At 40.8% G+C, this 18,591-nt stretch overlaps 2 protein-coding genes across 2 annotated transcripts; one reads left to right on the top strand and one right to left on the bottom strand.

Annotated features, from left to right (window-relative positions):
• Nucleotides 1-7,844: 7,844 nt before the first annotated feature.
• tmem231 (transmembrane protein 231) lies at nt 7,845-12,357 on the bottom strand. Its single transcript, XM_026366010.1, has 7 exons — nt 12,219-12,357; nt 11,958-12,124; nt 11,589-11,717; nt 10,181-10,324; nt 9,408-9,489; nt 9,147-9,252; nt 7,845-8,708 (listed from the first exon to the last, which is right to left on the bottom strand). The coding sequence occupies exons 1-7, from the start codon at nt 12,355-12,357 to the stop codon at nt 8,546-8,548; spliced, it is 930 nt and encodes a 309-aa protein (XP_026221795.1). The 3' UTR covers nt 7,845-8,545.
• A 679-nt stretch (nt 12,358-13,036) lies between these two features.
• On the top strand, nt 13,037-18,469 carry LOC113166075 (gamma-aminobutyric acid receptor-associated protein-like 2). The gene is made up of 4 exons (XM_026366012.2): nt 13,037-13,238; nt 14,219-14,274; nt 14,684-14,856; nt 15,759-18,469. Exons 1-4 carry the CDS (start codon nt 13,205-13,207, stop codon nt 15,871-15,873), a joined length of 378 nt encoding a protein of 125 aa, XP_026221797.1. The 5' UTR covers nt 13,037-13,204; the 3' UTR covers nt 15,874-18,469.
• Nucleotides 18,470-18,591: the final 122 nt, after the last annotated feature.

The following is an 18,591-nucleotide window of genomic DNA, read 5'->3' on the forward strand; positions in this document are numbered from 1 at the left end:
TATTATGTAGTGTCCAAAATACATTTTCAGCTTGTTTCACTTAGAGCTGAAGTTATGAGGCCTTTATCAGTCAAGCACAGAAAGTCAAGGAGCACACTGGATTCTTTGTCAAACTATGTCTGTCAGATCATCCAATAAAGGCTAAACTGTCCAAACTGAATCTAAAAAACATATATCAGTCACACATTAACATAGAAAAGGAGAATGTTCCCTTCCTCCTCATTATTCGGCCATAACTAAATCAGTATTTACATTCTGAGTGGTAATCAATTACATTTAACTGCTCTTACAAATCTTTTCACTCAGGGATTTAGATGTGAAAATAAAACAGTTACACACACAAAGGAGGACAATCGGGTGGAGTGACAATTTACAGGATAGCTTCAAGTGTCACTAAATAGTGTTCAATCAATAACAGGATAACAACCTTTTAAATGTACTGAAATTGTTCTGTCTCAACATTCAGAAAATAGATGAATCAATAAGTGAAATGAGTGAAACCATACACCTAGCATCACAAAGGTGCCGTGGCAGCAGGAGAGCACGGTTTTCCAGATGGCAAACGACAAAGAAGGAATACCTTCATGTCACTGTAGACCACATTCAAGATCCAGAGTCACGTGGGCCAAGGTTCAATGTGATGTGTTAGTAACTGCCAAGTGGCCAGACCAAGAATTATCAGCAGCCAGTATGGAGAGGGAACAACTTGATGAGTTGAGACAACACAGGATTGTGTGTTGAGGGACAACACCTTTTTACCTGTAGACAGACATCCTCTACAGAATTATAGGGGCATGAGGGGCCTGTGACCAAACCATACACGTCTCCTGTCTGTGGGATAGGACATTTCACATTACTATATCAGATGCACCAAAATACAAATAGATATGGAATACTGCTCGTGGTAAACAGTAACAGGTCACCTACCCAGGCTTCATGCAGTAGAAGCATGTGTTTTTTCCTTTAACAGAACTGCCACTATGAGTGGTTTAGGTGAGAATGCTGAGAAATCACATTGTATTGTATTGTATCATTGTAAGATCAGAGTGAAATTGATCACATCACTAAAACTGAGTTTATTTGAAGAACCTAATCATCAACCAGTACAGCAGCAACCTCTGGAACACAATTTTACCACTCCCCCAGAAGAACCAATTGTTAGTTCAGTTATCGATCAGATAAAATTTCTTTCTCTCGAGCAAATGCCAAATATTAGCAAATATTAATGTTGGCTTCTCCCCATTAGAGCGTCTTCTCTCGAGAGACACAATTGAACAAGAGTTGAGTCCGAAAACTACTTTTCAGCATCTTTCTCATTAAAGGGAGGCACCAGATGGATCTCTTCACCACAATAAGAGCAGCTGGAGACAGTGTTATCAAGTGATTATCAATCCCAGATTGAGTTTAAAGCTCAATTTCCTCAAGTTCTTTTTTGTGTGCAGGACTTAGGGCCGTCACACACTAAGCCAGCCATTGGCTATCACACAATGTTGGGCCATCTGTGAGCCTCTGCCGGGCTGGTTTTTGTGGTGTGTTCTATACCAATAGCCCAAGCTTTCTTTTTTACTTGGGCCAATTCAGTTAAGTTTTTCTTCTTAATAGTGTCAGAAATGATGCAGAGGTTCTTCATAAAAATCAGACCAATAGGCAGCGAGGTGTGTTCAATAGTGAGCTTAGGCCTATTGACAAAAAAGTCAATAAACCAAGACACAACCGGATAAATGTCTAATAGACTGACTGCAGACACCCTTTAAATACACTACTTATTACTAATATTATACTACTAATACACACATTTTCTACATTACACAGTAGGACTTACAGGACAGATCTGAGTGAAAATACCAGATTACACATGAATATTCCAATACGAGAATACTTCCACAGTGTTATGTCTACCTGGAAAGGAGAAACTGAATCTGTGGTGAGCGAGAGTGGTGTGAAAATGGTAAACAAACTCTGCTTTGCTGCTTGTTGACAGTATATACTTTATCTGCAGCCCTGGGTCTTCTGCTTTCCCTTTTTGAATGATGCCTACACACTACTGCCACTTACTGGTATAGAGAGTTCTTACACAGGTGCTGAACGTATGTGGCAGCTGTTCGGTAGCTGTAGTGTTCATGGTGTGTTCAGGTACCACTTAAAAGCCCAGATGAAGTTGTCATGAGGCAACACAACAGTCTACATTTATTGCTGCTGGTTCTTTGTTGTGTGATGTAAGTAAATTGTAAGTTGTACTGTTGAGAAAGGTTCCGATAACAGATCTAAGAGGCCAATAGACCCAAAGGGCTCAGCATTAGGGATATGGTTTATCGTAAGTCTTAAACAGAGGGAGAATGTGAGTTGTAGGGTTCAGCTGGCCAGGGGAGACAATGGTGAGTTAGGCGGATCAGCCAGGACAACGTCCAAGCTCCTGGTAACAGAGACAGAGATGGGAGTGACTATAATTAATTAGACAGATTATATTTTTGTAAAATAATACCATGAGGGATGCAGATGAGAAGAACAACACATTCCAGGATTGGCCAGGGATATGAGTTGAGTAACATTTGCTGTTGAGTCCACTTGAGTCCACATGAGGAGAATGCTCAGAGAGCCGTGAAAAACAAAGAGTAAGTATTTGAACAAAAGTGAAGTCCATCAACACAGTTTCCTCAAGCAATCCAGAGGTCCAAGTCTCACTACCTAAATTGCTGAAGGCAAACTGAGAGGCACTGGGATCTTTAGCAAACCTTTAACAATCTTTTCAAAATCAAACACCATGATGACAACAAAAACTAATGCTACTCTGAAGTAGCAACAAAGCAGCATACAAAAACTAGCCCACCAAATAATGCAGCACTTCATCAACCAGAACTACCACCAAACAAAAAATCTTTACACAAATGAGCCTGCGAGCCTGCAAAGGCATTCTCCCAAGAAAGGCTGCACGGCTCAAAAAAGCAGAACCACACAATCACAAGACAAGTACAGAAAAGCCAGCACAAAATCTGCAAAGGCAGCTGAAGGACCCCCCCCCTCCCGCTAAGGGTTTAACAAGTGAACACAGCTCTAATTTGAATTCATAACACCAAACCCCAAATGCTTTTTCTACTTTAGTTTACATATACAAACCTAAACAAAGCAGGCTTCGTTACGCTAAAGACAGGCTTTCACAGGCTTCAACTACTCTAGAATTTATCTGGCTCACTACCTAGCTACTAAATGGTTTGATATCTTACTTAACCTGTTTATCTTCAGTGGTATAACTGAACACACTATGGCCTATCCAGGACTACTACATAAAATCAAGTTGTCCTGATCTCTCCAGAACCTGACGTAACTGGAAAAGTTTGAAAACTAATCTCAAGGTACAGTAAAGGTGGTGGTTCACAGGTGGAAGTAATGTGAGCCAACTGGCTCAACAGAGGTGAAAAGGTTTCACTTATTAGTGTTGACGATGAAATCACAAGAGCTTCTTCTGCTCCAAGGTTAGAACACTGCAGATGAGATCTTTTGTGTTCCAGAGAACAGCCATGGCAGCCAAACAGCTATTGCTATTGAAACAGTGGAGGAATTACAGATGACGCCACCTGTCAGAAATCATCAACCAAGGGAAATAGCGGAATTAATTCAAGCAGTGCAAAAGCCACTTCACAATTTGAGAGACTTTGGAGACACAGGTGCTATTAAAAACCTGCTAGTGACAAAATCAATTTAAAATAAACTTCCTAGAGCCCACAGGATAAATTGCTTGTGCATTCTGCAGCCAAGAGAAATGTACCAGACACTGATATGACTCAAGGAGCAGGAGAGTATATGTGAGCAACTTGAGCAACTAAGCGACGATGAGCCAATTAGAAGAGAAAGCAAGTCTATGATTAGACATGCCTGAACCAAGTCCACTAAGTTAGATCAAGCAATGTGTGTAGTCTGTGGTGATGTAAAGTATAAGAAGACATTTTATTACTGTAGACAGCTTCAAGGGCTGAAGCCAGCTGAACAAAAAGTTGCAGTAAAAAAAAAAAAAAAATTGAATGGACATGATTTGGAAAGGCATACACCCGTCTATGTAAAGTCCCACACTTCAAGTGCATTTCAGCGCACAAACCAAGCACTCCACCAGTCAGACCTGTATGGTAGAGTGGCCAGACGGAAACCACTTCTCAGTCATACCATAAGAAACAAGATTCTCTGGTCTGATTAAACAATCATTGAACTCTTGGGCATGAATGCCACGCGTCATGTCTGGATGAAATCAAGCACCTGCACCCAGCACCTGGCCAATACCATCCCTACAGTAAACTATGGTGGTGGCAGCATCATGCTGTGGGGATGTTTTCCAGCGTCAGGAACTAGGATAGTATTCAGGATTGAATGAAAGATAAATGTAGCAACTGATGAAAAACTGTTCCAGAGCGCTCTGGACCTCAGACTTTGGCGACGGTTCATTTTTCAACAGGACACCAACCCTAAGCACACAGCCAAGATAACAAAGGAGTGGCTACAGGAGAACTCTGTGAATCCCCTTGAGTGGCCCAGCCAGCGCCCAGACGTGAAGTGACCATCTCTGGACAGATGTGAAAATGGCTGTGCACCACTGCTCCCTATCCAACATGATGGAGCTTAGAGAGTTACTGCAAAGAAGAATGAGAGAAACTGCCCAAATAAAGGGGTGTGTTTAGCTTGTAGCATCATATTCAAAAAGACTTGAGGCTGTACTTGGTGCTAAAGGTGCTTCAACAAAGAATTGCACAAAGACTGTAAAAACGTATTTACATGTGATTTTTTTTTTTTTTTTTTATACATTTGCAAAGATTTCAAACAAACGTCTTTCACTTTGACATTAGGTGGTATTTTTTTAAGAATTTAGAGAAAAAAAAATTTAATCCATTTTGGAATAAGGCTGTAACATAAAATGTGAAAAAAGTTAAGCACTGTGAATGCTTTCTGGATGCACTGTAGGATGGGGGAAACTCAAAGCAGCACATGGATCCAAGATTGGTGGTGACGTCCTGGTTCATTAAACATTGCTAATGCAAGTTTGCCAGAAGACAAGTGGCCAATTAAGTCAGCCAATGAATTAGTGGGTACTGCCAAAGAAAGTATTAATATATCGCAAAGGAAGCATTTGTTGCTGCACTGACAAGGGCCAAGGCAAAGAAACAGGAACCAAATCAAAAACAGAACCAAGATCAGACCACCTGCAGGATTGGTCATCCAAAACTTAATCGACATTAAACGCTTCAGTGATTTGTCTGACTCATAAACAGTTGCATGGATCTGGAGAGCAGCAAGAATACTAGGCGGACAAAGTCTAGCCATGGATAATTTAAAGTGGGAGGCAGTTCCTCTTGCAGGAGTGAGCTCTGTAAAAGAACGAGAAGATGCCTTAAGAGACATTTTACTTGCAGTGCAGGAGTGCCTAATCCTCCCAAACACCACAACAGACAGGCGGGTAGTCTACAAAGATCAAGACTCTGGGTTATTGCTTTGTGGTGGCCCAGTACAGATCTTCAGAGAGGATCAGGCTTGTGTTCCCATTCTGCCGTATGATGCCTGGGTATCTATCCTGTTGGCTCCAGTAGCCCAAAATGAAGGCCATGAGGGAGTGGCTGGAACTTAGCTTAAAATGAAGAGGGAGGCATGAGTCACAAAGGGAGGAGAGTTGCACAACAAGTTGTTGGTGGCTGTAGTATTTGCAGGAAGGAAAAAAACAAGGAAATGTCAGCAGATAATGGTAAGGTAAGCCTGCCAAGGACAGAACCCGCTGCACCATTCGAGTTCACAACAGTGGACCCTGTCAAGTGAGGGATGATGTCAAGAAAAGGGTATCACTATAAGTCTGGAGGTTTGTTTTGCTGCATAGCCAGCAACAGCAGAGCCATCCATCCACGGAGGTAGCAAATGATCTGTCAACTAAAGGGTTATTAATGGCTTATCAAAGCTTCATTACAATCAGGGGACATGCAAGGAAAGTCTGGTCAGTTCCAGGAACCAATTTTATTTGAGTAAATAGTGTGTTAGAGAAAATGTACAGTTTTTTGGACAAGCAAAAGCAAATAACCCTGAAAGAGAATGCAGCCAGGAATGGAAGAGAGTGGACGTGGAATATACATCCAGCAAGCCTTTTCTAATCTTCTTTAAACAGAGACTCCTCATTTAGGACGACTTCCGATGAACCTAGATGAATGTCTTTCCTTTGGTACTGGTTTTCTTAAGGACTGATGTTGTAGTTGTTGTAAGGTTTGTTTGTATTATTGTTGATTGTATTGTTTTGTTTGTATTATTGTTTATTGTTTCCTGCAACCCCAACTGGTCGAGGCAGATGGCCGTCTAACTTGAGCCTGGTTCTGCCGGAGGTATCTTCCTCTGGGGGGAGTTTTTCCTCTCCACTGTTTGCCTAGTGCTTGCTCAAGTTGGTCTTGTTGTGTTTTTGTCTCTCTTGTGAAGCACTTTGTAACATCTGTTTAGAAAAGTGCTCTATAAATACATTTATTATTTATTATTATTATTATTATGCAGCTGACTGGTGCTGCGGAAGCTGCTGTGCACATTGTTAAGATGGGAGTCTAGAGCCTTGGAAAGGAACCTGCACTCAGTTACAGCAATTTTCAAACAGCTCTTTATCTAGCAGCTTATCTTGTCCAGTGCCCAGTTGATGCCAGACTACAAAGTCAGAAGGCTGATGGAGTGGATAGATTCTGGAGAGGATGGAGCCACACTACTGCATAGTAGTGCAAACACGGAGAAACATCACTGTTAGGGACATTGTCTGGTTAGTGACCAAAATACAATAAGGGGTAGTTTAGGCTTGGTAGAGTAGACGTTGTCAATCCATTTGAAACCTTGAGAATTAAAGAACGATTTTAGGGTAACACAGACCAGGTGGAATCAATTGACAATTGCCAAGTGCAACCGGAGCACTTAAAATGCAGCACATAGTCTGAGTAGTAGTAGAAAGTTGTGATAACAGTCACCGCACTCATTATTATTATGATATTTTCTCAATGCAGCATATATTTTTGATTTTCTTTTCCTATTTGGTTATGGCTTATTTGACCAACAGTGAAACATTAATGGACTCAAAGGACTGTAATGTCAAACTGAGAAACTATCATAATAAAAAGAAATAAAAAGAAGAAAAGAAGTTGTTGGTCAATTAGTGAAATCCAGTTAAAATCTGAGATCTTCAAATAGATGGTCCCTTTCAAGTGTGGAAACTGCATATTTTTAAAAAAATTACTTAAAGAAATCTGTCCCACAGCAAACACAGGTGCTTGTTTAATGAAGCGACTTGTCAGTAGCTTATTATCTGCTGATCAGCCTTGAGCTGTAAACAGTATGGACTAATTATGGAGTCCATAATATGCGGCCCAGTCCTTTTGCCAACTGAAAATATTCTGCTACCTTTAAACACAAAAAACGACAAAGAAGAGCCAGGACTGTTGAGCAGTTAAGAGTCCTACATCAGGCCGGAATGGGACAACATTCCTCTCCCAAAACTCCAGCAACTGGTCTCCTCAGTTCCCAGATGTTTACAGAGTGTTGTTAAAAGAATAGAGGATGCTACACCATGGTAAACATGGGCCTGTTCCAACTTTTACAGATGTGTTGATACCATTCCTTTCAAAATGACTTTTTTTCTAAATGGTACATTTTCTCAGTTTAAAAATGTCACGTTCTGTGTTCCTATTGTGACTAAAATATTACTTTATGAAATCATAACATTATGATTTTATATTGATTTTACACAGCATCCCAATTTTTTTGGAATTGGGATTGAATATGGTTAAGACAATAAACATAAACACATATACTAGAAACAATGCAAGGAATGTGAATTTGAAGAAGATACAACATAGTAAAATGTACAAATCATTTAATAATCCAAGGACCAATACAAAACATAAAGCAACACATGAGGAAAACAATTTAGCTACAGTCACATATTGTCATAAATGTACAAATAGAAAAAAATAGAGAATATCTATTAAAATTTTAGGAAAAAAGTTACATTGCTTCAAACAGCAGAAAAATAAGAAATGCATATTTCAGGGGAGGAATTAGTGTAGCTCCTGTAGATGAGGACCTGCATAGAAACCTGAATGTGTGTGTGTGTGTGTGTCAGCATGTTTGTATAAAACACAGGGTAAAGTCTTAATAAATGCAGCAAGTTACTGGGATGTTCATTGGTCTACATAGTGTTAAGTAATGAGGTCTAACTGGACAGATCTTACAGTGAGAAAAGTCTCAATTATCAAAATGAAACACTGCATTCGACACAGTTGATGTCACAACTTTGAATGTGACATTTGCTTCATAGAAAAATAATAACAATTCACTGGTAGTTTTGACTAGCACAAAGCTCCCATAACTATTGTGCACAATAGTTTCCACACTACAAGTTCAGATCTGTGCACTCTGAAAGCATGGCTTACAACTGGAGAACAAATGTTCTTATAATCTAATTACAAAAAAATGATTAACTTTCCGTGCTGGGGAGTCACTGTGAGACATAGAGTCTCAGAAAAAACAAAAGCAACCTGGTGGTTCTAACACTGCATTAGGACAGGTGAGGTTTTCCCACTGGCAAGGTTATAGTGGTTAGAACCTGGTTCTGAAAAACAAATCTCTGGATGCGTTCAAAGACCCAGATGAAGATGAGGAGGACACTGACGTATTGAATCCAGGCAAATTTGATGGTTTCCCAGAAGCCAGGACGATAGGTGGAGGGAAATGGTTAAGGCAAAACAGTCACTGTACTGTGCAGATATTTGTTTTTAGTACTGTAATTAATTCTAGTCCAACTTGTTTAATGAATCACTTAAAGACAATGTGGACAATGATTTGCTAAGTGTGTAGCTTACAGGGTTAATACCTAAATTAAACATGTCCTCATAGTACAACTGAGTATAATAGAGTACTTAATGAACGGCACACATTGTGTAACCTCTACTCAAGGTACGAATATTCAAGTAACACACAACTGTCCACATGCCTGCTTATGACTACATTAGAGTGTGTAAAAACACTTTATGTTTCTGTAGTACCTATAAATGCCAAATAGGAGTTAAGGTAACACATTAAAACACAAGGTACGCAAAAAGTATTTGTTTGTGTACCCTAATCCACAAACACTCTTTCCAGTATTTAATAAAGGATATCTAATGACCTCCATTGGGTAACGGATCTCAGCTTTAAGCTCGAAGGGTGAACCAGCAGCTCGACCCACAGTCCAGACTGGCATTGGACAGTACAGTACCGTGGTCACTATCAGGAAAAGAGACAAAAATAGCGAGAAATGAAGGCTCGGTAATAGTTTTGTGTTATCATATCCACATTTTTAAAAATGGTGTTTAGGTGTTTATTCACACAATATATTCATAAATAAAAGCAAGTACACAAATAATATCTTGTCAACTTACAGTTTCTATCCTGGTAGCTCCTTACTATGCTCTCAAGGTCATATGCACTTGCAAATGGGCTGTTGCCATCAATCACTGACACCTGGGTATCAATCAAGAGAAAAAAGACACACAGAAAACTATGTATAACAGTATATAAAGATGTGGAAGCACTGTATATGTGTGTACATGTGGGTGGATACTGCAATGAAAAATCTGTGCTGCGATTACTAAGATGACTGAGCTTGTGTACATGTTTACATAAAGTTTTTCATGTGCACTGGTCAAAGTTTGCACAATCATTCCATAGAACTAAAAAAAGCAGCATGCTAAGCTAAAGTTGTGAGTACAGGAGGAGCAACACCGTAGGACCTCCCCTTCCATTGTTTCACCTCATAAGCCTATTCAGGCCAGGTGTGAAACCAACCTGAAGGTTACATTTGTGGTCTTTAAGCAACTATTCTCAGACTACAAGCTACTTGGATGAGTAGTGAACCTTTTGGACATAACAAGAAGGAAGTCCAGTTGCCATGACTCAGATAACTTCACCTGGTTGACTGAGAATCTTCACTGACATGCTAAGCTAATGAAATCTGAAGCTGATAAATATTCTGCAAACACCTGGCTACAACAAATTGGAATTCAGGGGAATGATAACAACCAAAGAGCAGTCACCCAAATAAAATAACCTTATAAAACTTTTACCCTGACACAAGGTGAATCACACCACCTTCGTCCAGAGCACGGGAGAAGGGGTGGACAAAGACAACAATAGAAAGTCTGTTTCCTCTCACATTGTAAATGCTGTAGAGTCCCCGGTGAGGCAGGGGTATCCTCTGCTGCAGCCTCAGGTCTCCGTTGATGAACAGCTTAGCTCCGGGGACAGAAGAAGAATACTGCACATAGGCCATGCTCTGCATAACCACTGTGGACATCCGCTGTGCAACCACAAAGAAATGTCAGCATACACACCCATCCACACACAAGCATCTGCATGTATTCTAATGCTATCCCTTACTAAGCAAGAGTGCAGGCGGATTTAACATGCAGCACAGTCACTCCCAACAACCACTTAGGCAGATTGATTATTATTTATATTTTCTCTAAATATAGTCTTTAGAAAGGGCATCTGAAATAATAACTAAATCACAATGTGGCACTACACCAGTACATGCAAAGGATGGAGCAGTGCACAACCGGGAAATGCAACAATGAGAGTGGAAGTGCTTTAGTGAAAAACTCACAGTAGGTAACCTTATCACTTCAGGTATAAACACAGGATTTGGTGTCAGAATGGGCAAACTCCCATCCTCTCTGATAACAAGACAGGATGTTGAGACAAAGAGTGCTTGGACATCGCTCACTTTACTAGCCAGAGCTCCAAGAAACTGTTAATGAAAGCTTAATGAAATGAACTTGAGGGAGATTTGTGACAGCAGCTTAAAAGGGCTGGGGTGTGTATAGTCATGACAGCATGTAAAACCAGGGGTAATTCCCACTGAGGCATCATTGAACAGGTCACATTGCAGGTTGCTGTTCACTCCTTATAGGTCTTCATTTTGGGTTAGTACAGTGGTTATCTTGTTTACATGTTAATGTAAAGCCCTAAACTCCTAAATAAACTAACAAAATGCCTATCACCATGCAGTAATTCCCTGTATGGCAGGTAGAATGAAAGGTAATCCTACTAGCTGCAGGTGATACACAAGCACACTGTACTATATGACTACTACGCAAATTAAGTTAGTATTTTTTATTGGCCCTGTATATAAACTGCGGATTAAAAAAATAGTCTTTACATCTTTGCTACAATATATAATTCTGTAATCATATTATTACACTCTTATTTAATGGTATTCCATGAATGTGGATTGCAACACCACATTCAATAATAACATAATAGTATTCTCCCTCAAAAACTGATAGGTGAAATTTGCATATGAAGAACACACGAGAAACATAGGATGATTATATAATATATATATATAATTATCCTATATCCCTACATGGGATATGCGATTACATGACAGTTTTTTATATATTGGCCACAAAATCTGAATTTCATTGTTTAAGAATCCTTACCTTCTGGCATCAGATTGAGTGCAGCTTTCATAATTATGGTACAGACATGTGAAGCATCTAAGTCATGTGTACTGTATTGTAAGCTGCAAGGCAGAATAGATGTCACAGTGGAGTACATACAAAGAGCTGGTAGCTGAAGGTGAGCAGCAGCTGGACGCTGTACACCTGTTCCTCAGGTTTTAGTGGTAGCTGCAGTTGAAAAAGAAGGAGGTCCAACTTCCCGTCCTGGTTTTGGTCCTCTTCTCTCACCTGTAGTAAGTGTCCCCACACAGATGAACACATTTAGTACAGTAATCTGCTGGTCAGATAATGACCATGTCTGTACTATTTATCAAACCCTATTCCACTCTAGTATTATTATTAGTATTAGCTCAACAATATCTTATGTGTTCACTATTTAACTACAGGTACAACCCTGAAGGCAGGAGCATCAAGCCACAGAGGACACAGGTGTACATTTCAAGGGGGTGGCAGTGAATCTCTTCTTACAGAGACTGCAGGGATCCGGAGGTTTGCTCCAAGCATGTTGTTAAGATTGGGGTAGGTGCTCCAGGCCACATAGTCTCCCAGAGTACTGGTCGCTGCTACTAGCAGAGTCTGGTACTGGAACTTCACAACCGGCTGTTCCTCATATGTGCTTCTTTTTATCCAGAAACCTGAAACAACACGACTTTTACTGCATGTGCACTTAAAGGGTGTATCACAGAGGTGATGCAGGTTTCTTTTAGCATTACAGTGCTTCAACGTTACCTTGGCTCCTGTAAGCTACGAGCAGAGGTGGGATGTAGGTGAGGCACAGAACAACAACCAGAAAGAGAGTGGCTTTCGTGCAAACACTCGTCTTGTATCGAATCAAGGCTGGGTGAGTGTAGACTTCATAAAAAGCCATGAGTAACCCGTTCAGTTGACACTCAGTGTTGCCTCGCTTTAGTTAATTAAGCCAGCCTGCTAGCTAGCTAGTACTCAAGCTACTCTAGATGCTAATTGTCTAAATGTGCCCGGGACGACTAACGTGAATAAACGCTCACAGTCATCAAAGTGTTAAGTGAACACCGGTGAACATATGTTAAGGCAACATCCCATGAATCAGCTAGCGAAACGGACTAACAGGCTATTTACATCAACCTCCTACTAGCTAAGTATCACGCACCGCGCCATGTTTCCGCGTCTCACAGTTACCATGGCTGCCAGTTATTGCACTCACGCTGCGTTCAAGAAACGTCGGTTAATTGGGAAATCTTGTTTCACTTACATAGGAGACTGACCTTTACCATTGATACTTGTCGGCCATAAATATCTACATAAGACCAGAATAGAGCACAGGTACAAGTGAGTAAGTTTGTTTTCTTAGCTCCTACTGCAGAGGAATCTAAAATGTTATCAAATTAAATAACCTTTTGCTTAAGTGCTCAACTGTCGTTACAGTGGATATGTGCGCTGAAAATGAGCTGAAAGTACGAGCCTGCATTGTTCGCGAGGGCTCCGTTCATGGGTGGACAGATTTATTTCCCAGGTCACTTTGAAAGCAGCATCATCTCCACCGTGCCCTCTGTCAGACCGTGACGTCACCCTCCAGCTAGACGGACAGTTGGAAGCTTCAGGCAGAGACGTTTGTTGACGTTTTTGTTTTGATCGCCTTTGTGCGGATTTTGGGACATTACACCGACATTATCCGCTGATTTAGCAGTGCGCCATTCGACTCTACCATCACGCCTCAGTACGGGGATCCAGCAAAGATGAAATGGATGTTTAAAGAGGACCATTCACTGGGTAAAAGCGGGGCTCTGATTGTTATGAAACGAGGGATGATGCTCCTGTCATGTCACGCTCCCTCCTTTCTGCTTTGCGCATCGGTTCCACACAGGGTCAGAAATGCATGTTTATTACAGCACCCCGCAAATGTCTGGTGCAAATCCCGCGGCTAACCCGGACTAAATGCTAACGTGGTGTTCGTGTGAGTGAAATGACCGCTGTCAAATGAGGTTCACCTTCTACATTCAATCAGTCATGATTTCCCCTCTAGCCTGGAGACATGTCACCGCCAAATACCATTCCTGAATCTGACATTTAAATATGAACTTTCTTAGGCCTATACTAAATCCCAGGTGGAACCTTTTTATTAATTTAGCAGATTTTTGAATGTAGTCTGGTGTGAAGTTCCCTCCATACTCAGATAGCTGGGGCAGGTTGCTTATCTGCCCCCAAAGGTGACATCATGTCGTTTAGCCCCCTCATCAGCTCCTCTCAGCTTCTGTGTGCATGTTCTCAAGTCTCCTTTTTTAGAGCAACACCACTGATGGATGTAGAGATGTTTCCAAAAGTAGGCCTCTTATCTGGGTTAATGAAAAGCACACAAGGTGTTGAACCTAAATGGATCCACACATGTCACCTCCCCCTCCCATCTCTGTCATCATCTTCAGTGTGTGTCACTCCTGTCCACAGTATACACACTCTGATAATGATAATCACCTAAATGTCTAGTGACACTTAATAAAAACTGTTGTTGCAATTACTTATTCATCTGTACAGTAATGACAGTAGTTTAAGTTCAGTACTATAACTAATGAAGCTAATCACACCCTGTTTTGTGGTACAAAGCATCCTCCTCCTCTGTCCGCCCAGGCAGCTGCAGGCCTTAATCATGCATCAGGCTCGGCCTTATTTGGCAGCATGAGAGGAGGCTTCTCTAGAGATCTCACTCATCCCTGTTATCTCTCTGACTTCCTGTTTGCTTGTTGTCTCTCCCTCAGAACACCGATGTGTGGAGTCAGCCAAAATACGCAACAAATATCCCGACAGAGTACCGGTGAGTGGGGGTGGGCGGTGTAGCAGTGGAATGGGGGGTTAGAGGGTTGAGACGGAAGAGAGTGACAGAAAGGCTAGAGATAAGGAGAGAGTGACTGGAGCAGTGAATGGCAGTTATCAGGGGGGTGCTAAAACGGTAACTGGAAAATATTACTGATAATTCATTCGTCTTTTTAAACTTTATGTGAAGAAGCTTTAGTAGATTTTTTAGTCTGCATTCAATTTCATAGATCCTAATTTGGGGCTATGAATAAAGTATCACTGTAAATCTGGTCTGTGAGTTCTTTTTGGCCCGGTTGTGTGATGGGATGTGTCAGCTAGTGAACCATCTTCTCGTGTAGAGCCTTTGGCTGTGCTGTATCTCCATAGAGTGTTAAAAGGCTAATCGTCTGTTCATGTTTGTGCTCCAGGTGATAGTGGAGAAGGTTTCTGGCTCTCAGATAGTGGACATTGATAAGAGGAAGTACCTGGTGCCCTCTGACATCACTGTGGCCCAGTTCATGTGGATCATCAGGAAACGCATCCAGCTGCCTTCCGAGAAAGCCATCTTCCTCTTCGTTGACAAAACTGTGCCCCAGTCCAGGTGGGGAATTGTCTCCTAGTTCATAACATTCATTTATATTATTTTTGCCATGAGACACTACAGTGTAAAACAGAGTAGAGGCCTTTAGAGACCAGCTAGCTTTTTGCTGATGATGTATTTATTATGTTAATCAGGTCCACGCCATAGAATCTGCATCTGAATGATTTATTGATAATAAACTTCTATTTGTAGCAGCAGAGCAGCCACAGATATTTGCATAGTTGTGTACTAGACTGTGCACAAAACAGATTGTTTATTATTGATCCATGTTTATTACTAATTAGATTAACCTCAAATGACTTTGAAGTTCATAATGTTCAAAATGAAGAGTCATTGTGTCTTCACTGGCCGAGTTGATACACTCCTCAACAGCAGATTAGGCTTTTAGAAGCTCTATTGTGTTGGAACAGGACATGCCTGAGTTTATAATAATCAGGTCAGGGTTATGTTCCACAGGTAAGTCAGTGAAAGAATCTTGATGCACAAGAACTTAAGGAGTTCTACTTCCTTATTGTACTGGAGGGGAAGATGATTCAGAACTGAAAGTTTTCTTTATTTATTGATATGATATTAAGATTTTGAAACTGAGCACAGTTCAGTTGACAGTTTTACTAAAGAAGATGTCTGGCTGTGTTTTGAGAGTGTTTTTTTAACTAGATTACAGAGTGGTGCTGCTTTACTTTAGATTCTAACCCCCGTTTAATTAGGCAGTAAGTTGCAGACTGTAATCTAAAGTTCTATCAGGTGTTTTAGTTACAACTGATTTTAACATACCTACTCATAGATCAGTACAAAACATCCTCTATTGGAGGTTTCAGTCCTTACAGCAGCGTTCTGGAGATTTGCTGACCTACTCATTTTGCATGTGATCTAATCAGAGTGGTTTGTCCTGTGTGTTACAGTTTGACTATGGGCCAGCTGTACGACAAGGAGAAGGATGAGGACGGCTTTCTGTACGTGGCCTACAGTGGAGAAAACACCTTTGGGGACGAGGCCTTTTATACAACACAGGGTTAATGCTGCACTTAGTATCAGCCTCTCTCTCACTCACACACACACACGCACATACAGTCACTGACACAGTAAGGCCGCATATACGCTGGTCCACAGTCACTATGGTACATTTTTGATACTAGGTGAAAATGAACCTACAAAATAAGGAAAATAATATTCAATAAACAGACTTGTGACCGGCCGATTACTGATTGAAGGTTAGCTGTGCAGAGAAAAACCTTTAACACTGCCGTAAAGTAAGAATAAGCATCACTGCACATTAGCAGCATGTCTTATGTCATTAATTAAGAGTAAACATCTATATTGGGAGTTTTAAAAGCCAATTTTAGCTTCTGAACACACACACACACACACACACACACACACACACACACACACACACACACACACACACACACTCCAATCATCACACGTTACACACAGTTTCTTTCAGTCCGGCTTTGTTGTCACAGATCTTTGTGTTCAGCCAAAGTAAGAAAGAAATCCTGTACTCATGTGAATCTGAATCCTTGTCATGGAAGTATCTGTATGACTCTTCATATCCTGTATCAAAATGTCAGTAACTTTATTTCAACAGCTATATCAGGATAGGACAAGGACTAGATAATAGGTTTTGAAAAGCACTAAAAGCATGAGAAAGAAGGCAGCTATTGAGTTGGTCATCGATAGTGGACGACTGGTAAGGAGGCGACCAGTGCACAGTGTAGAGTCCAACTCAGGGCCGGGGACCAGGACCAGTCCCTGTGATGTTATCCTGGCTGTTGTCTCATTTGCTGAAGAGATGTCAGCACCACCTCTGGTCATTCTGATTGACGATGCAGTCAGTCTGCAGCAAGTCACGAACCTGAATGAGCTGCTGAAGAACTCGCAACACTTTGCTTGAAATTTCCTGTGTTGTTGTAACTGGGTAACAGTGGAAAGGAAGGGCTGTACAGCATTATACTGTGTTATCAGTCTACAACATTGTCACGCAGCCTGTATCGTTCAGCTTTTGTGTCACTTGGCTGTTTTCTGTGTTCTCCAGTAACACGTCAGGCTCATCGTCATTTTTTACTGCAGATATTTGGACTTGTCAAACACATGGTATTATAAGTTGCATTCCGTTTGGTTGTCCAGCTTTAGTTTACTCAAGTTAGTGGCGTGGGTAGAGGTAGTTAATGAAATGGAGTCATTGTTGATGTAAAGGCAGATACATCGTACAAACTAGACCTAGACTAGACTAAACTACACCTACAAAGACTGGACAGTTCATCCTTCAAACTCGGACAATCTGAACGGAGCACACACCTTAAGCAGGTGGACAGCATGCTGAGTGACTGATCGCTCATAACAAAACAAACAATGTCTGAATGGATGGCGAGTGGCAGTGCAGTTTATTTATCGTTGATGTTAGGTACGCCTGTAAAGATGTCGGTGGCTGGGGAAGTTTGTTATAGCTACTATTTATAGATCTAAATGCTGACCTCACTGCTGATGTTGTACATGTCAAGATTCAAATCACACGATTCTAGAGGAGAAGTCTTTTCATGTGTATAGAACTCTTAAGCCTGTTTTAGCCTGTTGTTTTGATTTGCAGGTCAGCATTTCCAGGTCCTATCAGCCTTACTTTCAGACACAGAAGTAGCCATCTCTGATAAACCCACTGCACACTACTTGCCTAGCACCAAAGAGCAGATAGACAAAGTAACTAGCTGGTAAACGTAGCTTGTAGCAGCCCAGGGGCCAGATAAATAAAGCCAAAGGGTGAATGTTGGACTTTTTAACTACTGATCAAATTATTATTTATTAGCAGTAACTCCACTGTGGAACAATTCTGAAGGTCTTTTCATCCTAGACGGATGGCAGTCAGAGATCATCCTTTTAATTTACCCCCTGACTGAAAATACAAACATTGCCTCACGTCGTTCCACAGTAGTCCAAATTGTAGAACTGATTCAAGGTCATCTCGTCTTTAGATGGACAACTGCTAAAGCACGGTGAGCCGTCAGCGCATTTTAAAACACAAATGGTACATCAAACTGAATCTCAGAAACATTATAATCACATGGATTTTCCTTAGTTTCCTATATTGTGTGTGTTTTGAGTTTTTTACAAGAGGCAGAACAACAGTGTTACACTCTAACGCTCTTAATTCTGTAAGTTAAACTCAGTGAAAATACAGATTAATACGTCCGGCACACATCGTCTCCTCGGCAGTGAACCTTGCATAGATAAGAATAGCCACAAAAATACACTGTAAAAACACTGTAAGTTCAAAGAAAGTGTTGCTCAGGTCTTTGGCTGCACAAGGTTCAGATCTTTAAAATCGCACCCACTGTTATTTTTCTTATTTCGTCTCAGACGCCTCTGAAGCTGATGTTTTAGCTGCAGCTGTAGTTGCTGGTGCTGAATCTTTACTAGACCCATTAAAACATTCATAATGTGCACCACGAAGATGTTGTTGGCTGTGTAATATATTGATGGAATGCTAAGATATTAAGGTTTTATTTCACCAGTGTTGTATGATCATTAAATATATCTTGAAGCCATTAAGGAATTTTAGAAAATAAAAGGTAAAGTAGCTGAAAGACCTGATCAATAAAAACTAATGTAAACTCAATCACAAAGTGTCTCTGATTCATTAAAAAGCACTAGAAATTAAATGTCATTACATTTAAACTTCATCTGTGTCAAAACTTCAAGGTACTCTGTGCAGACTTTTACACTTTTCACTGATCTACA

The sequence above is a fragment of the Anabas testudineus genome, chromosome 6 (genome assembly GCF_900324465.2).
Source record: "Anabas testudineus chromosome 6, fAnaTes1.2, whole genome shotgun sequence".
NCBI classification, from domain to species: Eukaryota; Metazoa; Chordata; class Actinopteri; order Anabantiformes; family Anabantidae; genus Anabas; species Anabas testudineus.